We start from the raw sequence: 20281 nt of genomic DNA, 5'->3' as shown, positions 1-20281 counted from the left end.
CTGATTCTTATCCACCAGGGTCACCCTGATCACAGCAGGCCATCTCATAAATGCAGGCTTCTGTTCATGAACAGAAGAACCACAAAAGAGTGTAGAGGAACAAAAACAAATTTACTCTGACCATTTACATAATTTTCTCAATAAATGCAAAGCATTATATCTTTATACTCTTTGCTGTTTCATATGAAGCATCCTTATGAGATTATTTTTATATTGTAATAAAACAGTGGCAACCCTGAATGGCCACTTCACATTTGATTATTGCACCTATAAAAATTTTGGTAAGGAAACAAGATGGAGATGGAACCAGTGATAAAGACCCTCCCAACAAATAAAATTCCAGCACTGGGCAGCTGCAGTGATGAGCTCCACTAGACATTTGAAGAACTAATTCCAGTTCTTCTCAAGCTATTCAGAACAATTGAAGAAAGGGAATGAATCCTCCCAAACTCCTTCTGTGAAGCCTGCATCATGTTAATTCCTAAGTCAGAAAAAGATAAAACAGAGAAAGAGAACTATATACCGATATCCCTGATGAACATAGATGTAAAAATCCTCAACAAAATACTAGCTAATCAAATCAAACAACACATCAGAAAGATCATTCATCCGGACCAAGTGGGATTTATCCCTGGTATGCAGGGATGGTTCAATATTTACAAATCAATATATATGATAACCACATTAACAAACTGAAGAACAAAAATCATATGTTATCTCACTTGATCTTAGCCAAAAGGCCAAGAAGCAATCATGTTATCTCAATAGAGAAAGCATTTTATAAAAATAATATCCTTTCATGATGAAAACCTTAAGCAAATTGGGTATAGAAGGAAAATTCCTCAACACAATCAAGGCAATTTATGACAAAACCCAGCATCCTATTGAATGGTGAAAAGCTGGAAGCATTCTCCCTAAGATCTGGAACCAGACAAGGTTGGCCACTCTCACCATTGGTATTTAATATGGTCCTGGAAGTTTTAGCCAGAGCCTCTAGGCAAGAAAAAGAAATCAAAGGCATACAAATTGGAAAGGAGGAAATTAAACTATCCCTATTTACAGTTGACAGGACTCTACATATAGAGGATCCTAAAGACTCCACTGAGAGACTACTGGAACTCATAAAAGAGTTTGGTAAAGCGGTAGGATATAAAGTCAACACAGAAAAAGCAATAGCCTTTGTATACACAAACAATGCCATGGCTGAGAAAGAACTTTTAAGATCAGTCCCATTCACAATTGCTCCAAAAATAATGAAATACCTTGGAATAAATTTAACCAAAGATGTCAAAGAACTCTGTGATGAAAATTAAAAAACACTAAAGAAAGATAAAGAAGAAAACAATGAAAAGTGGAAAAATCTTCCATTTTCATGGATTGGAAGAATCAACATCAAAACGTCCATACTACAAAAAGCAATTTATAGATTCAATGGAATCCCTATCAAAATATCAATGACATTCTTCACAGATCTAGAAAAAAATGATGGTAAAAATCATATGGAATCACAAGAGATCCTGAATAGCTAAATAAATCTTATACAACAAAATTTTACCCCAAGCAAATTTAATTTTATTTAAATTTACCCAAATAATAAACTTAAATTTACCCAAACCAAAAGAAATCAGCATATGAAAGAGTTATCGGTACCCCTACATTCACTACAGCACAATTCGCAATAGTTAAGATATGGAATCAATGCAGATATCCATCAACTGCTGACTGGATAAAGAAATTATGGTATACAAACACACTATGGAGAACTACTCAGCTGTAAAAAAAATGGAATTCTGTCTTTTGCAACAACTGGAAACAATTATAGTTAGTGAAATAAGCCAGTCCTAAAAAGACAGATATCATATGTTTTCCCTGATCTGAGATAACTAATGGAGTACCTAAAATGTAATGTTTTGGAGTGAAATAGACATGTTGAGATTTGATGATTGTTTATAGCTCTTGTCTCTTCCATTGAGGAATAGTTTTTTTTTTTCTCTTCATATTATTTGTTGAATATGAGTGGGAATTTGAAAGGGAAGAAGAAGAATTAGGAGCATGGGAGGGAAGGAGTGTAGAGGGGGGATTATCACTGTGTGCCTAAATCTGTATATATGAAATACATGAAACTTGTTTAACTTAAATAAAAGAAAGATATTTTGGTATGGATAGCAGCTATGTACCCAAAAATTTAATAATTTTGCAGATATGTTGATGCATAAGCTATATACTAGCCAGTGCATTAGATTTTGGGGGAATGTATTGCTTTCTAACATCATATTCTAAGTGATTTAAGAGAGAAACCTGTGCAGTTATGCTGGGAGGGCACAGTTCTGGGCTTGAGGGTAGGGGGTGGAGAGGAGATCAGTAGAAGCTCTACAGAACATTTCTTAGTGGCTCTGAAGGTCACTTCAACTTTAAACATTTGAGATGTGAGAATGGACATTCCCAAAAGAAAGCAAAGATTCAGAATTTAAAAGAGAAGGAAACTTCTTAGCACAATCAATTTGGCTAAATGATGGGGTGAATGAAGGGAAATTGCAAGGAATTAAGGTTAAAACATAATTGCAGTCAGAGAGTTACTGGGATTCCTGAAATGTTGTGATAAAGCAGGCGGACCTTGGTGGAATGGGGGAGGTCTGCCTATGAAACATGGAAGTGTACTGCATGAAGTTTATGAGCTGAAAGCTTTCTTTCATGTCAAGGTAAAAAACTGGATGAGGCAACCCAAGAAGAGAGGCACCTACAGACGGTATAAATCAAAGATCTGTTTGTAACTGTGCCTTAGCTGACTTCTAACAGTTCACACACACGACTGCGTAGGCCCAAGGAAGCTGAAAGGTGAAAGGACTTGAGCCATTGTCTACCACAGGGGAGACGAAGTTTGAAGTCTGTGTCTAATGGGCTGTCTACAAGCATTAGAATTGACAATCTTCTGAGGAACATCACAGAGTCCAGAGGCTTCCACGTACACATTCCTAATGTCTGTGGTGGGATAGTACTCTGTGGCCCTGCTGAAGATGGATGGACCCTGGGCTAGGTCCGGCCAATGAGTAGTGGGTTGAAGGGAAATCTGTCACTTCTAGGATGGAGCATTTCCTGGCCATGGGGAGATCCCTCTGAGCTCTGGTTTCCTGTGGTTCTGTGATAGCAACAACTATCTGGCTGGGTCTCTCAGCAACTACCAGGGACAGTGCTGACATGTGGTAAGGCATGCTGCCCACGTGAGAATCAGAACTTTATTGTTCTAAGTTGCTCATTGTTTTAAGTCTCTAAGATTTATGGAATTGATTGTTTTTTGAACATAGCCCATCTTATTGTGATTGATAAAATCCCCTTTATCAGACAAGAAATTCCCTTTTATTCTTCGTATCTTTTAAAAACATGAATGGATATTGAATTTTATCAAATGCTTTGTACTATTACGATGATCATATGCGTTTTACACTTTAATCCACTAATATTGTAAATTTCCTTTTTTTAAATGTTAAGGCAATCTTATATTCCTGAATGAAAACCAACTTTGTCATGAGATAATATCATTTTTATATATTGATGATTTAACTGGTTAGTAATAGTGTTCAGAAATTTTTCACGAATGTTAATAATTGAGATTGTTCTGGAAGTTCTTTTTTTTTTTAATTTATTTATTTATTTGAAAGTCAGTTACACAGAGAGAGGAAAGGCAGAGAGGGAGAGAGAGAGAGAGAGAGAAAGTTCTTCCATCTGCTGGTTCACTCCCCAAATGGCTGCAATGGCTGGAGCTGCGCCGGTCCGAAGCCAGGAGCCAGGAGCTTCTTCCGGGCTTCCCACGTGCGTGCAGGGTCTCAAGGACCTGGACCATCATCCACTGCTTTCCCAGGCCACAGCAGAGAGCTGGATTGGAAATGGAGCAACCAGGTTTCGAACCGGCACCCATATGGGATGCCAGCACTTTAGGCCACTACGCCACAGCGCCTGCCCTAAAGTTTTCTTTCTTATAATGTCTGTGGGTTTTGGTATCAAGATTATACTAGCTTTAAAAACGAGCTGGAGTATATATTATTGGACTTTACTGTCTGAAAAAAAATGTGTAGAGATTTGAATAATTTTTTTCTAAGTGTTTGGCACAATGAATCAATGAAACAGGATTGAGCCATTTTTGAGTGGGAGATTTTAATTACTAACTTTACTATCTTCATTACTGTATCAGTGTTTGTGTCTTATTTTCTGTTTTGCTTGTGTCAGTTTTGGTCAGTTATGCTTTCTAAAAATTTGGCCATTAAATTTCAAACTTTTAGGGATAAAATATCCTATCACACTATTTCCAGTGTCTCTAGGATTGATATAACACATTCCCTTTTTTTATTTCTAAGATTGGTTATTTCTCTTTTCTCTCATTTTTCATTTCTAAGCTTGCAAAAATATTTACAAATCATTAGTAATTTCAAGGAATTAACAGACATTTGGCTTTTGATCCCCTCAATTGCATGGTTATTTTCTGTTGTTTCACATTGTAGTTTTAATCTAGCATTTATTCTTTCTTTTGCTGTTCTTTCTATAATTTATTTAGACAAAATTTTTACTGTTTTTTTTTTCCTTTTTGAAAGACACATTTAAGGCTATATATCTTCTCTAATGTGTTACTACATCACATGTAAAAAAGAGCGTGATGTAATTTTGGTTATATTTTTCTGTAATTTTGTAGGGTTATTTTTAATGTGTGATTTTGTGTAATTATTTCCTTAGTGCACTACTAAAATACACCTAATTTCATTATGACTCATGGGCTATTTGCAAGTATCTGTTTTAAAATTTTCAAATTGACACATAAAAATGTTAAGTATTCATTGGGTAGCACGCAATGGGTTAGTACTTGTACATGTAGTGTAAGTTCAAGTGAAGATAAGTATATCTATATCCTGAAACATTTATTGTTTGTTTTAAAAACATTCAAAATCCTTTCTTCTCTTTTAGAAACACAAATGCATGATCATTACCCATAGTCATCCTACTATGCAACAAGGCACCAGAACTGACTGCTCCTATCTCACTGGAACTTGGCAGCTGTTGACCACTCTTCCCGTTTGTTCCTCTTCCCTACTCTCTTTCCTCAGCTTGCAGCAACCACCAACTGTTGTACTGTCAACTGAGATGAGATCAACTGCTTTAGATTCCACACGAGAGCGATCACACAGCTTGTGACACTTGTCTTTCTGTGCCTGGATTGTTTCACTTAGCATAATGACCTTCCGTTCCATTCATGTCACAAGTGACAGGATTTCATCCTTCTTTTATGGCTGTGTAGTATTCCACTGTGGCTCTATATATCCAAGTTTATCAAGTTGATGGATAACTTTGTGATTTCCTCTTCTTGGCAGTGGCGAATGGTGCTGCAACAATGATGGGAGTGCAGAAGTGTCTTCAACATACTGATTTCATTTCCTTTGGATATATATACCCAGTAGTACATCTGTGAATCATATGGTGGCTGTACATTTAATATGTTGGGGAGCAGCCACATGGCCTTCTAGAATTGTCATATGACTTTATAATCTTACCACCAACAGAGTAGGAAGTGCTTTTTCTTTTGCATATCCTTATCAGCACTTGTCATCTTTTGTCTTGTTGATGATAGTCATTCTAACTGGAATGAGATGATACCTAATTGTGGTGTTTTTTTTTTTTTTGTTTTGTTTTTTTTTTTTTTTTTTTTTGACAGGCAAAATGGATAGTGAGAGAGAGAGAGACAGAGAGAAAGGTCTTCCTTTTGCCGTTGGTTCACCCTCCAATGGCCGCTGAGGCTGGCACATTGCGCTGATCCGAAGCCAAGAGCCAGGTGCTTCTCCTGGTCTCCCATGTGGGTGCAGGGCCCAAGGACTTGGGCCATCCTCCATTGCCTTCCCGGGCCATAGCAGAGAGCTGGCCTGGAAGAGGAGCAACCAGAATAGAATCCGGCACCCCAACCGGGACTAGAACCCGGTGTGCCGGTGCCGCAAGGTGGAGTATTAGCCTATTGAGCCATGGCGCCGGCCCTAATCATGGTTTTGATTTGCATTTCCCTGATGATTAGTGATATGGAAAATATGCCATATACATAATGGATGTTTTTGCACTTTCTCTATCTTAACTTCCACAAATGAAAGAACACCTGTGGTATCTGTCTCTCTGGATCTAGCTTAATTCACTTATTAAATCCCTTGTTTTATCTTTTTTGTAACACATGTCAAGATTTCATTCTGTTTTATGGCTGAGTAATAGTCTATGAGGTAAATACACCACATTTTCTTTATCCAGTCATCAGCTGCTGGACCACTATGTTGATTCTATGGCTTTGCTATTGTGAATTGGGCTGATATAAACATGGGAGTGCAGATAGCTCTTTCACATGCTGATTTCACTTCCTTTGGATATATTCTCAGATGTGGGGTAGCTGGGTAACATGAGGTAAATCCATTTTTAGTTTTTTGGGAAATCTCCATGGTTGTACTCATTTGCATTCTCAACAGTGCTTTAGGGTACCCCTTTCTCTACAACCTTTGATTTTTGAATGTCAGCTGTTCTAACTGGAGTGAGATGATACCTTATTGTGGTATCCCTCACATCTCTGATGGCTAGTGATCCTGAGCATTCTTTTCGTTTATCTGTTGGTGATTTGTATTTCTTCTTTTGAAAAATATCTATTCAGATCCCTTGCTCCATTCTTAACTGTATTGTTTGTTTTGTTGTTAAGATTCCTGGGTTCCTCACATATTCTGGATATTAACCCTTTATCAGAAGCATGGTTTGAAAATACTTCCTCCCATTCTGTCAGCTATCTCTTCACTTGGTTAATTGCTTCCTTTGCTGCACAGAAGCTTCTTAGCTTGATATAATCCCATTTCTTGTTTTTGCTTTTATTTCCTGTTTCTTATAAAGTCTTACCCAAAAATATTTTGCCTATGCTAATGTCTTGCAGTGTTTTCCTTATGTTTTGCTATAGTAGTTTGATAATTTCAGTCTTAAGTTTAGATCCTTGATTCATTTTGAGTTGATTTTTTAAAGGGTGTAAGGTATGGTCTTGTTTCAATCTTCTGCACGTTGAAATTGAATGTTCCCAATACCATTTGTTACAGAAACTGTCCTTTCTCCAGGGAATGCTTTTAGCACATTTTCCAAAGACCAGTTAGTAGTAGATGCATGGATTCACTTATTAAATACTCTGTTGATTTCTGGGTTGTCTATTCTGTTCCATTGGTCTAACGTTTATTTTTATGCCAGTATCAGGCTGTTTTGATTATAATAGCCCTGTGATATATCTTGAAATCTGGTATTGTGATGCCTCCAGTTTTATTTTTACTGTGTAAGATTGTTAGCTATTTAGGGCCTTTTGTGTTTTCATATGAATTTTAGGATTTTTTTTTCTAGTTCTATAAAGATTGTCCTTAGAATGTTTGTTGGGGTTGTACTGAATGTGTAAACTTCTTTGGGTAGTATAGACATTTTGATAGTACTAATTTTTCCTATCCATGACTAGGGAAGATTTTCCCATTTTTTTTTTTTTTTGGTGCCTTCTATTACTTTCATTATTGTTTTATAATTTTCATTGAAATTATCTTTCACATCCTTGGTTACATTTATCCATGGTGTTTAATTTTTGTAGCTATTGTGAACAGGACTGTTCTTACAAGTTCTGTCCTGATCATTGTAGATATACAAGAATGCTATGGACTTTTGTGTGATGATTTTATACCCTGCAACTTTGCTGATTTCTTTTATAAGTTCCAATAGTCTCTTAGTTGAGTCTTTTGTTTCCCTTGTATAAATAATCAAGGCATCCACAAACAGGGAGAATTTGACTTCCTCCTTTCCAATTTGTATCTCTCTGATTTCGTTTTCTTGCCTAATGGCCCTGGCTAAAACTTCTACAACTAATTGAATAAAGGTAATTAGAGTGGACATCGTTGTCTGGCTGCAGATCTTTGTGTCTTCTTTTGATAAGTGTCCCTTTTGGTCTACTGATCATTTTAAACTTTTTGGGTTTTGTTTGTTTATCTGCTATTGAGTTGGTTGAGTTCCTTATATATTCAAGATGTTAACACCTTGTTACATGGATAGCTTGCAAATATTTTCTCCCATCCTGTAAGTTGTCTCTTCACACTGGTGATCATTTCCTTTGCTGTGTAGAAGCTTTTTATTTGTTGTAATTCCACTTGTCCACTTTTGCTTTTGTTTCTTATGCTTTGGGGATCTTATAAAAAATCCTTGCCCATTCTAGTGTCTGGAAGCATTTATTCTGCTTTCTTTTAGTAGTTTTATGGTTTCAAGTTGTACATTGAAGTCATTAACACATTTTGAGTTTATCTCTCTATATGGTGAGAAATTCATTCTTCTGTGTGTGGAATTTTAGCAGCATCATTTACTGAAGAGACTGCCCTTTCCCAAGAGCATGTTTTTACTATCTTTGCTGAATATCAGTTGACTGTATATGTTTTCATTTCCAAACATATAGGAATGCTCTAGTTACTGCTTTAAGAATTGATTGCTAGCATAAATTGCATTTTCATTACATAACATGTACTATATGATTCTATCCAATAGTGTTTTTTGAGATGGTATCGTGGCCCAAGACATGGTTAATTCCTGTAAATGTTCTAGATGTGATTGGAAGACAAATATTCTTTGCAGCTGTAAATGCAGCATTGAACTTTGGAAATGGACAGAAGAAACTCATGAGGATCAGCTTTGGTTCATATCCTGACTCTACTGTTTGTTAACTGTGGGACATGGAAATGTGTCTTCAGTTTTATATGCCTCAGTTCTGTTACCTGAGGAATGGAGATTATAGTACCTGCTTCCTAGGGTAGCTGGGAGAACTTACTGATGGGGTTCCAGGAAGCTCTGGGCCCACTGACTGCTTTCAAGACTCATATCATTGTCATGATTTTGTTGCTATTATAGTGGGAAAATGCCACATAATTTTCTCAGTCTTTGACTTTACCAATTGTGAAAAAGAAAAAAAAAAGAATAAATTCTTTAAATAATACTGCCAATAGATTTGATCGGATAAATACAAATTAAAATTCATATCACATAGAGTATGTAATTTCTTTCCATGGAATGATGATAAAATTGGACATTTCTTAGAGCCTAATGAAAAAGCTCAGCATATTCTGAAAAAGAACCATAATTAGAGGGATTAGAGGGAAGGCCACATTCTCTTCTCAAAAGCAATAAATATAAATTAAGTAACAATAAAAATGAAATCCTAAAATATTCAGAAATTTTAGTGTGGTGCCTTCCTAGCAAGGCACAAATCAAAACTGTAAGCACCAAATGCTTATGTTTGTCATACGGCGGCAAAGAAAAACTCCTTACCAAAAGGAGTGCAGTGAAGCCAAAGCTTTCTACACAACTATTCATGGTCTTCCATGGTGTGATTATCAAATGCATAACAACAACTGTGAAAGTAAAAAATACTTAACTCAAGTTACAGAAGCAAAATAAAAACATGAGGAAAACAAGATATATCTTTGGTTCAAAATAAAAATATTTATAAGGTATAAAATTAAAGAAGAAATAAGGTAAGAATTTTATAAAATAATATACAATATAAAATGTAGAGGCCAATGACTGACTTAAGAAGAAGATATAAAACATAAATGTGTATGATATCCCCATTTCCTAGATCGCACAAGGGTACCAAAAGGGTTATAGTAATTCACTTCAGGTCCCGGGACCACTAAACGGTGCAGTCTGGACGCAGGCTGGGAAGTCTAATTCTAGTCTACACTCTTAACCAGCGGATTATTCTTTTGAATATATATGCAGGGCAGGAAAGGCTTAAAGGTAGCAAAGGGAAAATTTGTTTTTACTGAATGAGTGAAAGGATATAAGGCCAGGAGTAACTCACTACTAAAACACAAAACACAACTACAAAACACTGAATAAAAAACCCAAACAAGAATTCTACATATCTCTAAAAACTATCTGGAGAGATAAGAGAATAAAAATACTATAGTGATGAAAGAACAGGATACTGAAAAGCAGCAATCCAAAGAAAAAAAGTTACAGTAACTAAAATACTCAATAAGATTTTTTTTGGAAGATAAAGGCAGGGAAATTTCCCAAGAGGTAGGAACCAAGAATCAGAGTTGAAAAATATGAACAAAAGATAAAGAACTCAGAAAAGAGAACAGGGAAACATAATTAAGGAACTAATACATGAAATATTTGAAGTGCTGAAGGATGTTTGTCTCTAAATCAGAATTTCCCAGGAAAATTAATGAAAAGATAACCACATCAAAACATATCACCAGAGCAAATGATTAAAAAACTTTCAGGGACTGTGGGAAACAGTAGGAAACAACATAAGTGAATGATTCAAAATTCAAATAGCATCAATATTTTAAGAAATATTAGAACTTGAGGCGAGAGAGACATGACCACAAAATTCCAATTGAAAATGATTTTCAACACAAGGTAATAATCAGATTTGATGGTGGAGTTTTCAGATGTGCAAAGACTAAAAAAATATACCTTTCACATACGTTCTGAAAACAATCAAGATAAATAGTTAAGCAGAACAGCTTCAACATGAAAAGAAGAACAACAGGAAGTCAGGCCAGGAGGAGATGTAGTCTGGACTGGATCACCAGGATAGCAGCTGGAAGAATGAATGTATCCTAAATGGAAATAAATTGATAGATCACCTGAGGTTTGGAACATTTGGATTATATAGTATATATATAATATATAATGTTCTTTTGACAGATCTTGAAATTTTGGAAAAGTTAAGGTATATATAAAAATAAAGCAAGCAAACTGAGAGGCTATTTTCAATATTAATTAGAGCAAGTTATGTAAGAAATGGAAGCACTGTAGACATGTGGCTTGCTTGCAGTGAACAGCATTTATGTGACCACAGTGGTAAAGTGAACCAGTAAACTATTCTGTTGAACTATGTACAGGATAAAGAAAGTCTTAAAGGCTAGCAAAGGGAACATTGATTTTTACTGAATGAGTGGAAGGACAGAGAAAAACAAATTAGAATGCCAGAAAAGAGGAATCAATATTCACAGGGATAATAGGATAAATATACTGTGCTGATAACATAATAAAATAAAATAAAAGCAGGTAATGATTTACCAGAATTGTGATACAGCACATTTGAAGGCGGGAGAGGGAAAGAGGGTATGCTTGTGAGCGGGAGTTAACATGAGGTGACTAGCGGTCCCTGCCAAAACCAGTGTCCACAATGAGTCCCCAAACAGTACTTTTTCTTCTGACTGGATCAGTTCTCCCGTTTCTTCATGGACACACCGGGGGTCTGGATGCGCTTCTGTCCTCTGGCTGTGTTTGTAGTTTCCACGTGCCATCCTGGCGCTTTCACACACTGCTGCCTCTCTGATCCCCCACACCACATAGGCTGCACCATCTCTTCCAATCCACTGCCCACCAGTGCAAAGGCTGACAAACCTGTGCTTCTCCAGTCGCTCAGACCCTGAGGAAGCAGTACTGCCTGGTTCCCCGGAAGCACCCTCTGTGTATCTGATGTGACCCCAAGATTATGCCCATCCTACCTAATGCGATGTAAATGCCGTGTAACACAGGTAAGTAGTTCCTATGCTGCATTGTTTGGGGAATAAGGACAAGAAAAAGTCTGTCCATATTCATCTTTTTTTCCAAATATTTTCAGTTCGTGGTTGGTTGACTCTGAGGACACAGAACTCACTTGTGGATACAGATGTCCACTGTGTAAGGTACAGAACTATCCATCCACTGCCTTGCAGCCTGTCCCCCCACAATCTGTCCTGCCCGGGCTTTTGAGGTTGGGCCAGGCTGTCCAAGCACTGTCTCTGCCCTGATTGGCCCAGCAGCACCTCCACCGACTGGGCTTGTTTGAAGGAAGCATCTCTGGTATGGCCACAACCACTATTCTGCAGTCTGGGTTTTGTCCAGGGTACAGACGGCCACACACACACACTCGTATTTGGGAAGCGAGTGTTTGGTTCACTCTCATTTGGCAGAGAAAAGAGACCCACATCAAAGCACGTTCTGCTAAGGTTTAAAATATAAATAAAACTCCTTTCAAATCTGGACAAAGGAGAAAAGGCTACACACCAAGAAATAAACCCAAGTGGAGCTATGGTGTTTTGCAATGGTAAATCCCAGATAACAAACCCCAAGAGCATGGTGCAGGCAACTGGGATGGGTCTCTTCGTGGATTTTATTGGATGACAGAGAGCCTTTTCTACCCGCATATTAAGGTCATTTTTCCTTCCAGAAAATCCCCTTCAGTTACCTCTGCCATGATGCTTTTTATTCCTGTTGATCTGATATTTCCTCTGAGATTTTTAGCTCCTGTTCCTGCCCCATATCCTCCATTTTATTCTCATTTCTCACCTTACTTTTATGTACTGTGTTTTCTGAGAGGGTTTCTTGAGGTTGCTGTCTACATTTATAAGTGGATGTTGTGTAGTTGATAATTCTCTATCCGTCTGGGGGAGATCTGAGTTTGAATATGGCTTCTGCAATTTCCTTTGGTTAGTACAGAACTTGGGGTCTTGACCCAAGGAACAGTAGGAGAAACTCTAGATTCTGATTACTCATACTGGAAACCCCACAGCCACTGAATATGTCCACCTCTCATCCCAGTATTCTCAGCCTTATCATTCATTAAAATCCACTCCTGATTCTAGAAACAGATAGGCAGCTAATCCCAGGTCTCTGCCCCACAGCAAGTTTATATATTTTGCTTTGCCTTCATAGATAATAGTTACATGCTAGCTGGTGATGGAGAGGTTAATTTTTGCGCTTGGGCAGAGTCAAATTTATCCTAATAGTAGGACATGAAAATAAGGTACACACAGTCCTACATGTTACGCTAACTGTGTACATCAGCTTGCTTCTGGATCAATTAGTCTCACTCCCGAATTCTACCTGAAAGACCAAGTCTATGCACATCAGGTTTCCACCCTGTGCTGGAACTGGGCGTGGTTTTGTACAGTTAATGAGCAGCTCCTCCTGAGGAAAGGCTGGCTTTTGGTGACATTGGCAGGCTGAGAAGAAAGGAGCAGCGTCAGAGTGATGAGCAGTAGGTGACAACAGAAGCCCAGGGAGCCAGGCAATGGTATCTACCAAGATAAATCGCCACTGCTGCTGGAACCTCGAATCATTAAATTCATAGACAGTTATTTTTCCCTGACAAAATCATGTTTACGGAGCTCTTAATAATGTTTTCACTCATCAGCAAATGACCTCTAATATGTGTGTACTGTAAATTGTGTCCTTATAACACATCACTTCTCTCTCATTTGTGTATCTTCAAAACACAGATCAGAAAAACTGAAAATCACCCCACCTTGGCTTGCGATATTCTATTTTGGTACATAAACAGCATAATCACAATGCTACTTAACAACATTTTCTGCCCTTCAGTGTCGTCAGTGGGGACATAAAGGGAAGAACCCTGAGAAGGCAGTGACCCTAACATGACGTGTTTATTTTAAATAATGACAACCAGATAGTGCTGTTATTCTAATGTGTGTAGGGAGAAATGGACAGAGCTTTCCTGGGCCATTTTGTTTACCAAAGAAACTTCTATATCATCTTTGTGATATCTGGTATTTGGGGTGTGTGTGTGTGGGGTTTGTCCTAGTGGGTTAAGATGGCTGAGTTCCATACTGGAATGCCTGCGTTTGGTTCCTGGCTCTGCCTCTGACTCCAGCTTCCTGTTAATGCAGACCCCAGGAAGCAGTGGTGATGGTTCAGGCGGTTGGGTTCCTGCCACTCACAGGGAGACCTGGATGCACTTTACAGCTCTGAACTTTGGCCTCAGCCCACGACCTGCTCTCAAAGCACTTGGGGAATGGATCAGATGAGAGTTCTCTCTTTGTACCTGTGTCATCTCTTTAGTAAACAAAAATGGAAAAAAAAAAAAAAGATGAGACACATTCCAACTAGCATTTGATATATTCAAAGACCGCGACCCATTGGAGAGAATGAATGACGTTTTGAGGAGGTCTTGCTCAGTCCTGCACATGCCCCTGCCAGGGCTGCAAAGATTGTCCCTGGCTCAGCTGGTGCAGGCAGGCAAGGGGAAGCTTCTTTAAAGGCCCTTTTCTGTCCACCTTACTTTTCTCACCCGTCAGTCTGTCCCTTTGTTTGGTTCGGCTCGCTGCGTCCTAGTGAAATTACTACACGGCCACTTACAGATCACCACAGAGATGTCAGACATGAGAGCAAGTTTCAAAGTTGATTGGATGTAAGCAGTGAGATCAGAACAGCTGTGAATCCCATGTGCTCATGGTCCCTAATTCAACCCAGTGAAAGGTGACTCCAGGTAAGATCAGACAAGCCAGACTGAGACATGACACGAGGTTGAACGGTTTTGCTCTAGATTTGGTCAAATCATGGGGGAAGAGCACACCGGAGACACTGATACTGGAGTTCCCCTGGATGCAGGCATCCAGCCAGGCACCCTGAGAAATGGCTCACCGTGGAGCCAGGGCCAGGACAACTTGGGCTGAGGCCTCTTTAACCCTCAGGAGCTTTGGAGCAGTGGGGCCTGGAGGCAGGGAGCTGAAAATGCCTGCAAGGCTTCTGGTAACAGGTGGGGTTTTCTTCACCTGCGGGGCTCACAGAGACACTCATGTCTGCGTTTGACTTTTACTGTTTGGTGGAGAGGCAGAGACAGAGACAGCAAGAGAGCCCCCACCTGTTGCTCACTTCCCAAATGCTGCCAAGGATTGGAGCTGCGCCAGGCTGAGGTCAGGAGTCAGGAACTCAATGCGGGAGTCCCACGTGGGTAGCAGTGACCCGACTGCTTAAGGCATCACCACTGCCGCCCTGGTGTGCCTTAGCAGCATGTGGGAGTTCAGGAGCCTCAGCTGAGTGGAGAACCTGAGTGTTCTGATCTGGGACGTGGTAGTCTTAAACATTAAGCCAAACGCCTGTCCCCGATTCCCTACTTTTAATTGGCGACAGCATCGTGGTACAGGCGGGCAGTTCTGAGAGAAGCAAGGCATGATAGGCAATGGTAAGAGGAGCCAGGCCTGCCCACATCTAATGGGAGAGCCGTCTTCACTCTGACTTGTCAGTGGGAGCCAGGGTGGCCATGGGTGGTCACGGGTGGCTCTATTCCAAGGGCCATCAGTGGTTCTGGAAGCAAGACAAGAAGACTGGACTGGAGGTTGGAGTTGTGGTATAGCAGGTAAAGCTGCCCCTGAAACACCAGCATCCTACATGGGTGCCAGTTCCTGTCCCAGCAGTCCCATTTCTTATCCAGCTCTCTACTAATGTCCTGGGAAAGTAGCAGAAGGTTGCCCAAGTGTTTGGGCACCTGCACCCATGTGGGAGACCTTAATGAAGCCCCTGACTCCTGGTGTCAGCCTGGCACAGTCCTGGTTGTTGCAGCCATCTTAAGGGGTGAACCAGCAGATGGATGATGATCAACTCTGACTGTAACTTTCTTTTCTTCTTCTTTTTTTTTTTTTTGACAGGCACAGTGGACAGTGAGAGAGAGAGAGAGAGAGACAGAGAGAAAGGTCTTTCTTTTTCCGTTGGTTCACTCCCCAATGGCCGCTGCGGCCGGCGCGCTGCAACCGGCACACTGCGCTGATCCGAAGCCAGGAGCCAGGTGCTTCTCCTGGCTTCCCATGCCGGTGCAGGACCCAAGCACTTGGGCCATCCTCCACTGCCTTCCCGGGCCACAGCAGAGAGCTGGACTGGAAGAGGAGCAACCGGGACAGAATCCGGCGCCCTGACTGGGACTAGAACTCAGGGTGCTGGTGCTGCAGGCGGAGGACTAGCCTATTGAGCCGCCGGGCCGGCCTGTGACTTTCAAATATATAAATAAATCTTAAAAACAACAACAACTAGACTGGACTGAATTGCTGTGGGAGGCTCTGTTCTGGAGCTGTGCAGCTCACAGGACAGTCTCGGAAATGCTTCTGCAGGCGGCCACTTTCTGCCAACTTGTCCAGGGGACTCGGGCCAGATAAGATGCCGCAGAAAGGAAGTATCATCCTACCGCACAGACAGATCAAGTCGGGGTCACCCCAGAGTCACCCTAGGTAACCCACTGCAGGCTAAAAATTTTGTGTTGCTAGAAACATTCATTTTTCTCCAGGCCAGATGTATTTTTTTTTCTTAGAATTACAAATCCTGCTACTCCACATGATTGAGTGTTTATGTTGTAATTTAAAAATCAGGGATGCTGTTTAAGAAGGACTTGGGAATTAACAGCACTGTGTGTGCATATGGGACTTCATTTCTGAATGCATAAGTTAATGCTAATGCTTGCATTGCTACCATAATGCATTTCAGACCAGTGCAGACCCTATGCAATTTAGCTTATTTATGTGGCCAAGCTGTAGGGCGAGCTCGATGATGGGATATATTTTTGGAGATTTGGGTTGTCTGGCTTCATAAGTCAATGTATAAAAATTCCTGCAAAACCTGGGGATCGGTTCTGTCGTGTTTTATTGCTTCATTAGCAACCTGTCAAAAAGTGGGACCATATAAACCGGGTGATGGTTTTTCACCTGTTCACTTACTTTTTATCGGGATAATGAGCTGTGGAATGACAGGTAGAATCTTGTTCCCCCCGTGTTCCAGCATGTCGTGGATTCCTTGCCGAGCAAAAAACTCATAGGGAAATGTCATTTCACAAAGCCCATCAAAAAACAGAGGCAGATAATGGTGGTAATCCAGCTTCTCAATTTCTACCTGGAAGCAGAGAGAGAAGAGAGGCCACGTGAAAACGATAGTGGAGGCAAACGTGGCCCCGGCGGTGGTGAGGCTCTGTCACCGACGCTGGGGAGCCAGTCCTTGAGAACCTCAGGAAGATCTTAGTGATCAGGTCACCTGGCGACCTGAAGCTTGGTCATGTCTTTAGTCTATCAGCATTGAGGTTAAACATCACAGACCGTAACTCTTAACAGCCAAATCTCAGTCACACACAATCTATTTTGGGAGCATATTAATAATTTGTCCCCCCATCTTTTTAAAAATCATTTGGCACAGTGGAAAAACTGGGGAGGATTCAAGAAGTCCATAGTACACATGTGGAAAGACCCATAAATGTAATGTATAGGAGTGAAATGGACATCTTGAGATTCGATGATTATAGCCCCTGTCTCTACTGTTGAGAGACACTTTTTTCCCCTTCTTCTTACTATTTGTTGAACACTTTACTTAGCATAGGGTTAATCTTATGAGTATAAAGTAGACTGAAAGTAATTATTGTAAAAAACTAAGAGAAGGAATAAGAAGGGAAGGGTGGGAGTGTGGGAGGAAGAGAGAGTAGGGTGGAAAATATCACTATGCTCCTAAATCTGTATGTAACAATTACTAGAAGATGGAAGAAAGAAAGCAGGTGGAAGAGATTGGCACCCAGAATTCTAGTGGGAATGTAACAGAGAATGTTTTCCTGAGGAGTACGCTAACAACAAGTGTAGTGAAGTGTATCAGCGTGGGATCAGAGGCCTGGACAGCATGAGGGTGACGGGTCAAATGGTTCTTTGCTTGTTTTCCTGGACCTGGATGACAGACTGCTGGTGCCAATAAGGAAAGAGAGGAAAGAATGGGCTGAGCTCAGATGGACCTCTGACACCTCAACACCAGATGTCCCAACTCTCCACGAGCTTGCTTCCACCCATTCCAACCCTCACCCCAGCACCCTCAGCAGTGCCTCTGTACTCTCTTATCTGGACCTCTTCACCAGCATCCAGTACCACCAGGGAACGGGAACCACAGTTCTGGAGTTGAGGAGAGAGACGGTGAGTTGGGAATTATCTCCATGCAGGAGATTTCCTGTTGCCCTGACCATTGGCTGCCTGGAGTTTCCATGGCCTCTCACCAGCAAGATGCTGGTGACGTTATACATAGAAAGCAGCTCACAGACTCAGACTACTGATACAGGGCAACGGATGTGACCTTCCCATAAGGAGAATCAATTTTCCAGGTTTTCAAGTTCCCATGAATGCATCCAGCTTCCAATAATCACAGTCTAATTACGTAAGAAGCCATCAGGTCAGCAAGGCCATTGGGAAACTCCTTTGTCTGTTCCTGGAAGTGTTTATGCTCTCCAGCCTCCCCCCAGGTTCTGCAGGCTCTTGGCACATGCCCGCCTGCCTCTGTCTGTGAGGAGCCGTAGCAGACCTGGAGGGCTCCTGGGTGTTTACTGTGAGTCTGGATGAACCAAGTGTCTTACAGCTCTCCACTTGTGACCTTCTCTCTTACAATGCACCCTCAGGCAAAGGTCCTGACGAAGAGAGAACCCGGCTAACCAAGATGGTTAGCAGGTGAGAGATGTCATTCAGATCCTCTTTTGGAACTGGGGCTTAGAAAATGAATTCCCAATGTAGACACACACAAATGTCAACTTTACTTTATATTCCTTGTATATTTATAAAATTTAAGCCAGTGAAAGTTGATGAAATATCTACTTAATATTACTTATCTCAAGGATTTTTGTGCATTTAAGATGTTTTAGACAAGTATTTTGTATATTTAAGGAAATTTATTGCTGCATCATTCAGTTCCTAAAGGTACAATGTTATGTATAATTTTGCCTTCTAAGCTACTTCATAATAAAAGTGCTATCTATAATATACTTTTTATTCACATTTTGGGATGTTTTAATTTCCTTTTTTTGGCTCATTGTTGCAGTTTTATGTGTTTCTCTTATAAGCAGCAAAATATTTCTTTACTAATTTAATATGATCTAAGATTCTTTGCATCTTAATATATCAATTTAAGTCATTTACATTTATGGTCATGCCTAGTTTAACTTAAGTCATCTTAATTTTTTTGGTCTCTGGCTGTTTTTTTTTTTTTAATTTGCTATTTTTTACTTTGTACTTTTGTTATGCAGATTATGTTTTTACTTAATTTGAGAATGGAGTAGGGAGGGAGTTTATTGCTCTAGTCTAGGGGAAGATAGTTTAAAAAAACATGGAGAGAGTCCAATCACAGGGTAGAGTTAAGAAGAAAAGCAGAGGAAATGCCATACAAATTAGAGGGACACTGTGGACCAATGTGGAGGGTGTAGATGCACACAACTCAGGACCCCAGCAGCCGAGGGCCTCAGCATCAGATTTGGAGAGTGAGATGAGTCCAGACTGCAGTAGCCCAAGCCACTGGCAATAAAGCCGCTGGAAGAGCCTGGTGTGAACCTGGCTTGGAGCACTCTGGTGGATAGCACCCACCAAACTGGAGGAAAAAAGGGGGGGCATGCTTCTCTCTCCCCGACCACCCAGCACCAGTGTTCTATAACAAGCAGAGAGAGAGGGCAGGCCCCATTTTGGACATATGTAACAGCTTTGCCAGCTTGTGTCTGTGGCCGGCAACCAGCCAAGCAGAGAAGTCTGTGTCTGGATGGGAGAATTGACAGGGGGTTGGGTGCTCATGACTGTGGGACCCTTGCATGCCAGGACTGTGAAACACTGTGGCTGCATCTAAGGGTGCAGGGCGTGGTTGGGTCTTTGAGTAGTCACTGTGGGTGGCTCCATGTGCTTGGGGCTCCCTGATTCCATGGTTAGGGTCTTTGCTATGGGATCTGTGCTCACATCAAAAACTGCATGGATCCTTTGTGTGGTTCTTGTGGCAATGCAAACAAATATTACACCCACTGGGGCTAGCAATCTGGAATTGGTCTCCTTGTAGGAGGGCAGGTGAGTGTAAGATGGTGCCAACAGGATTAATCCCTCCTCTCTGCTAAAAAAGAAAGAAATAGAGACAGAGAGAGGGAGGGATGAAGACTGATTTACCACGCTCAATTTAGGCATCCCTTTGGACACGCCTGTCACCCTGGACTACTAAACAGAGCTCCCTGGCCACACTCAGCACATGACTCTGGGTATTCACTGAAAAGAAGACACTCCACTAATCCACAGAGGAATAGTCCAGAAATAAAAATCACCACAGGGGGAAAAAAAAAGTATCTCCACAAATGCCCAAAAATAAACAAGAAACAAGAATAGAGAAAACAACATGATGCCTCCAAAGGAACACAACAACAGTTCAAGACTAGAATGTGAAAATGAAGAATTGAAGAAATGCCAGAAACAGAATTCAAAAAATTGATCGGATTCCTTAGAAGTAATCCGAAGGAAATCTACGAATTAAAGAAATACATACATGACGTGAATGAACATTTTCCCATGAAGTCCCCATGAAGCTGAGATTTTAAGGAGAAATCTAAATGAAATATTGGAAATGAAGAATTCAATAAAACAAATAAAAATGTGATAGAAAGCCTTAAGAACAAACTTGGTGAGTCAGAATAAAGAAGCTAGGAGACAAATCTCTGGAAATTCTATGT

The 20281-nt window shown here is 40.4% G+C and overlaps 1 protein-coding gene across 2 annotated transcripts in view; it reads right to left on the bottom strand.

Moving 5' to 3' along the window:
• PACRG (parkin coregulated) overlaps positions 1-20281 on the bottom strand; it is a 589968-nt gene that overhangs the window by 228759 nt on the left and 340928 nt on the right. For both annotated transcript variants that reach the window (XM_062187779.1, XM_062187780.1), the window contains exon 3: positions 16512-16683. In XM_062187779.1, the coding sequence (XP_062043763.1) occupies positions 16512-16683 (172 nt within the window). The remainder of the gene's footprint in view (positions 1-16511; positions 16684-20281) is intronic.

The sequence above is a fragment of the Lepus europaeus genome, chromosome 3 (assembly GCF_033115175.1).
Source record: "Lepus europaeus isolate LE1 chromosome 3, mLepTim1.pri, whole genome shotgun sequence".
NCBI lineage: Eukaryota > Metazoa > Chordata > Mammalia > Lagomorpha > Leporidae > Lepus > Lepus europaeus.
Note: the sequence above shows the minus strand (reverse complement) of the source record. Positions and strands in the feature narration are given on the sequence as shown.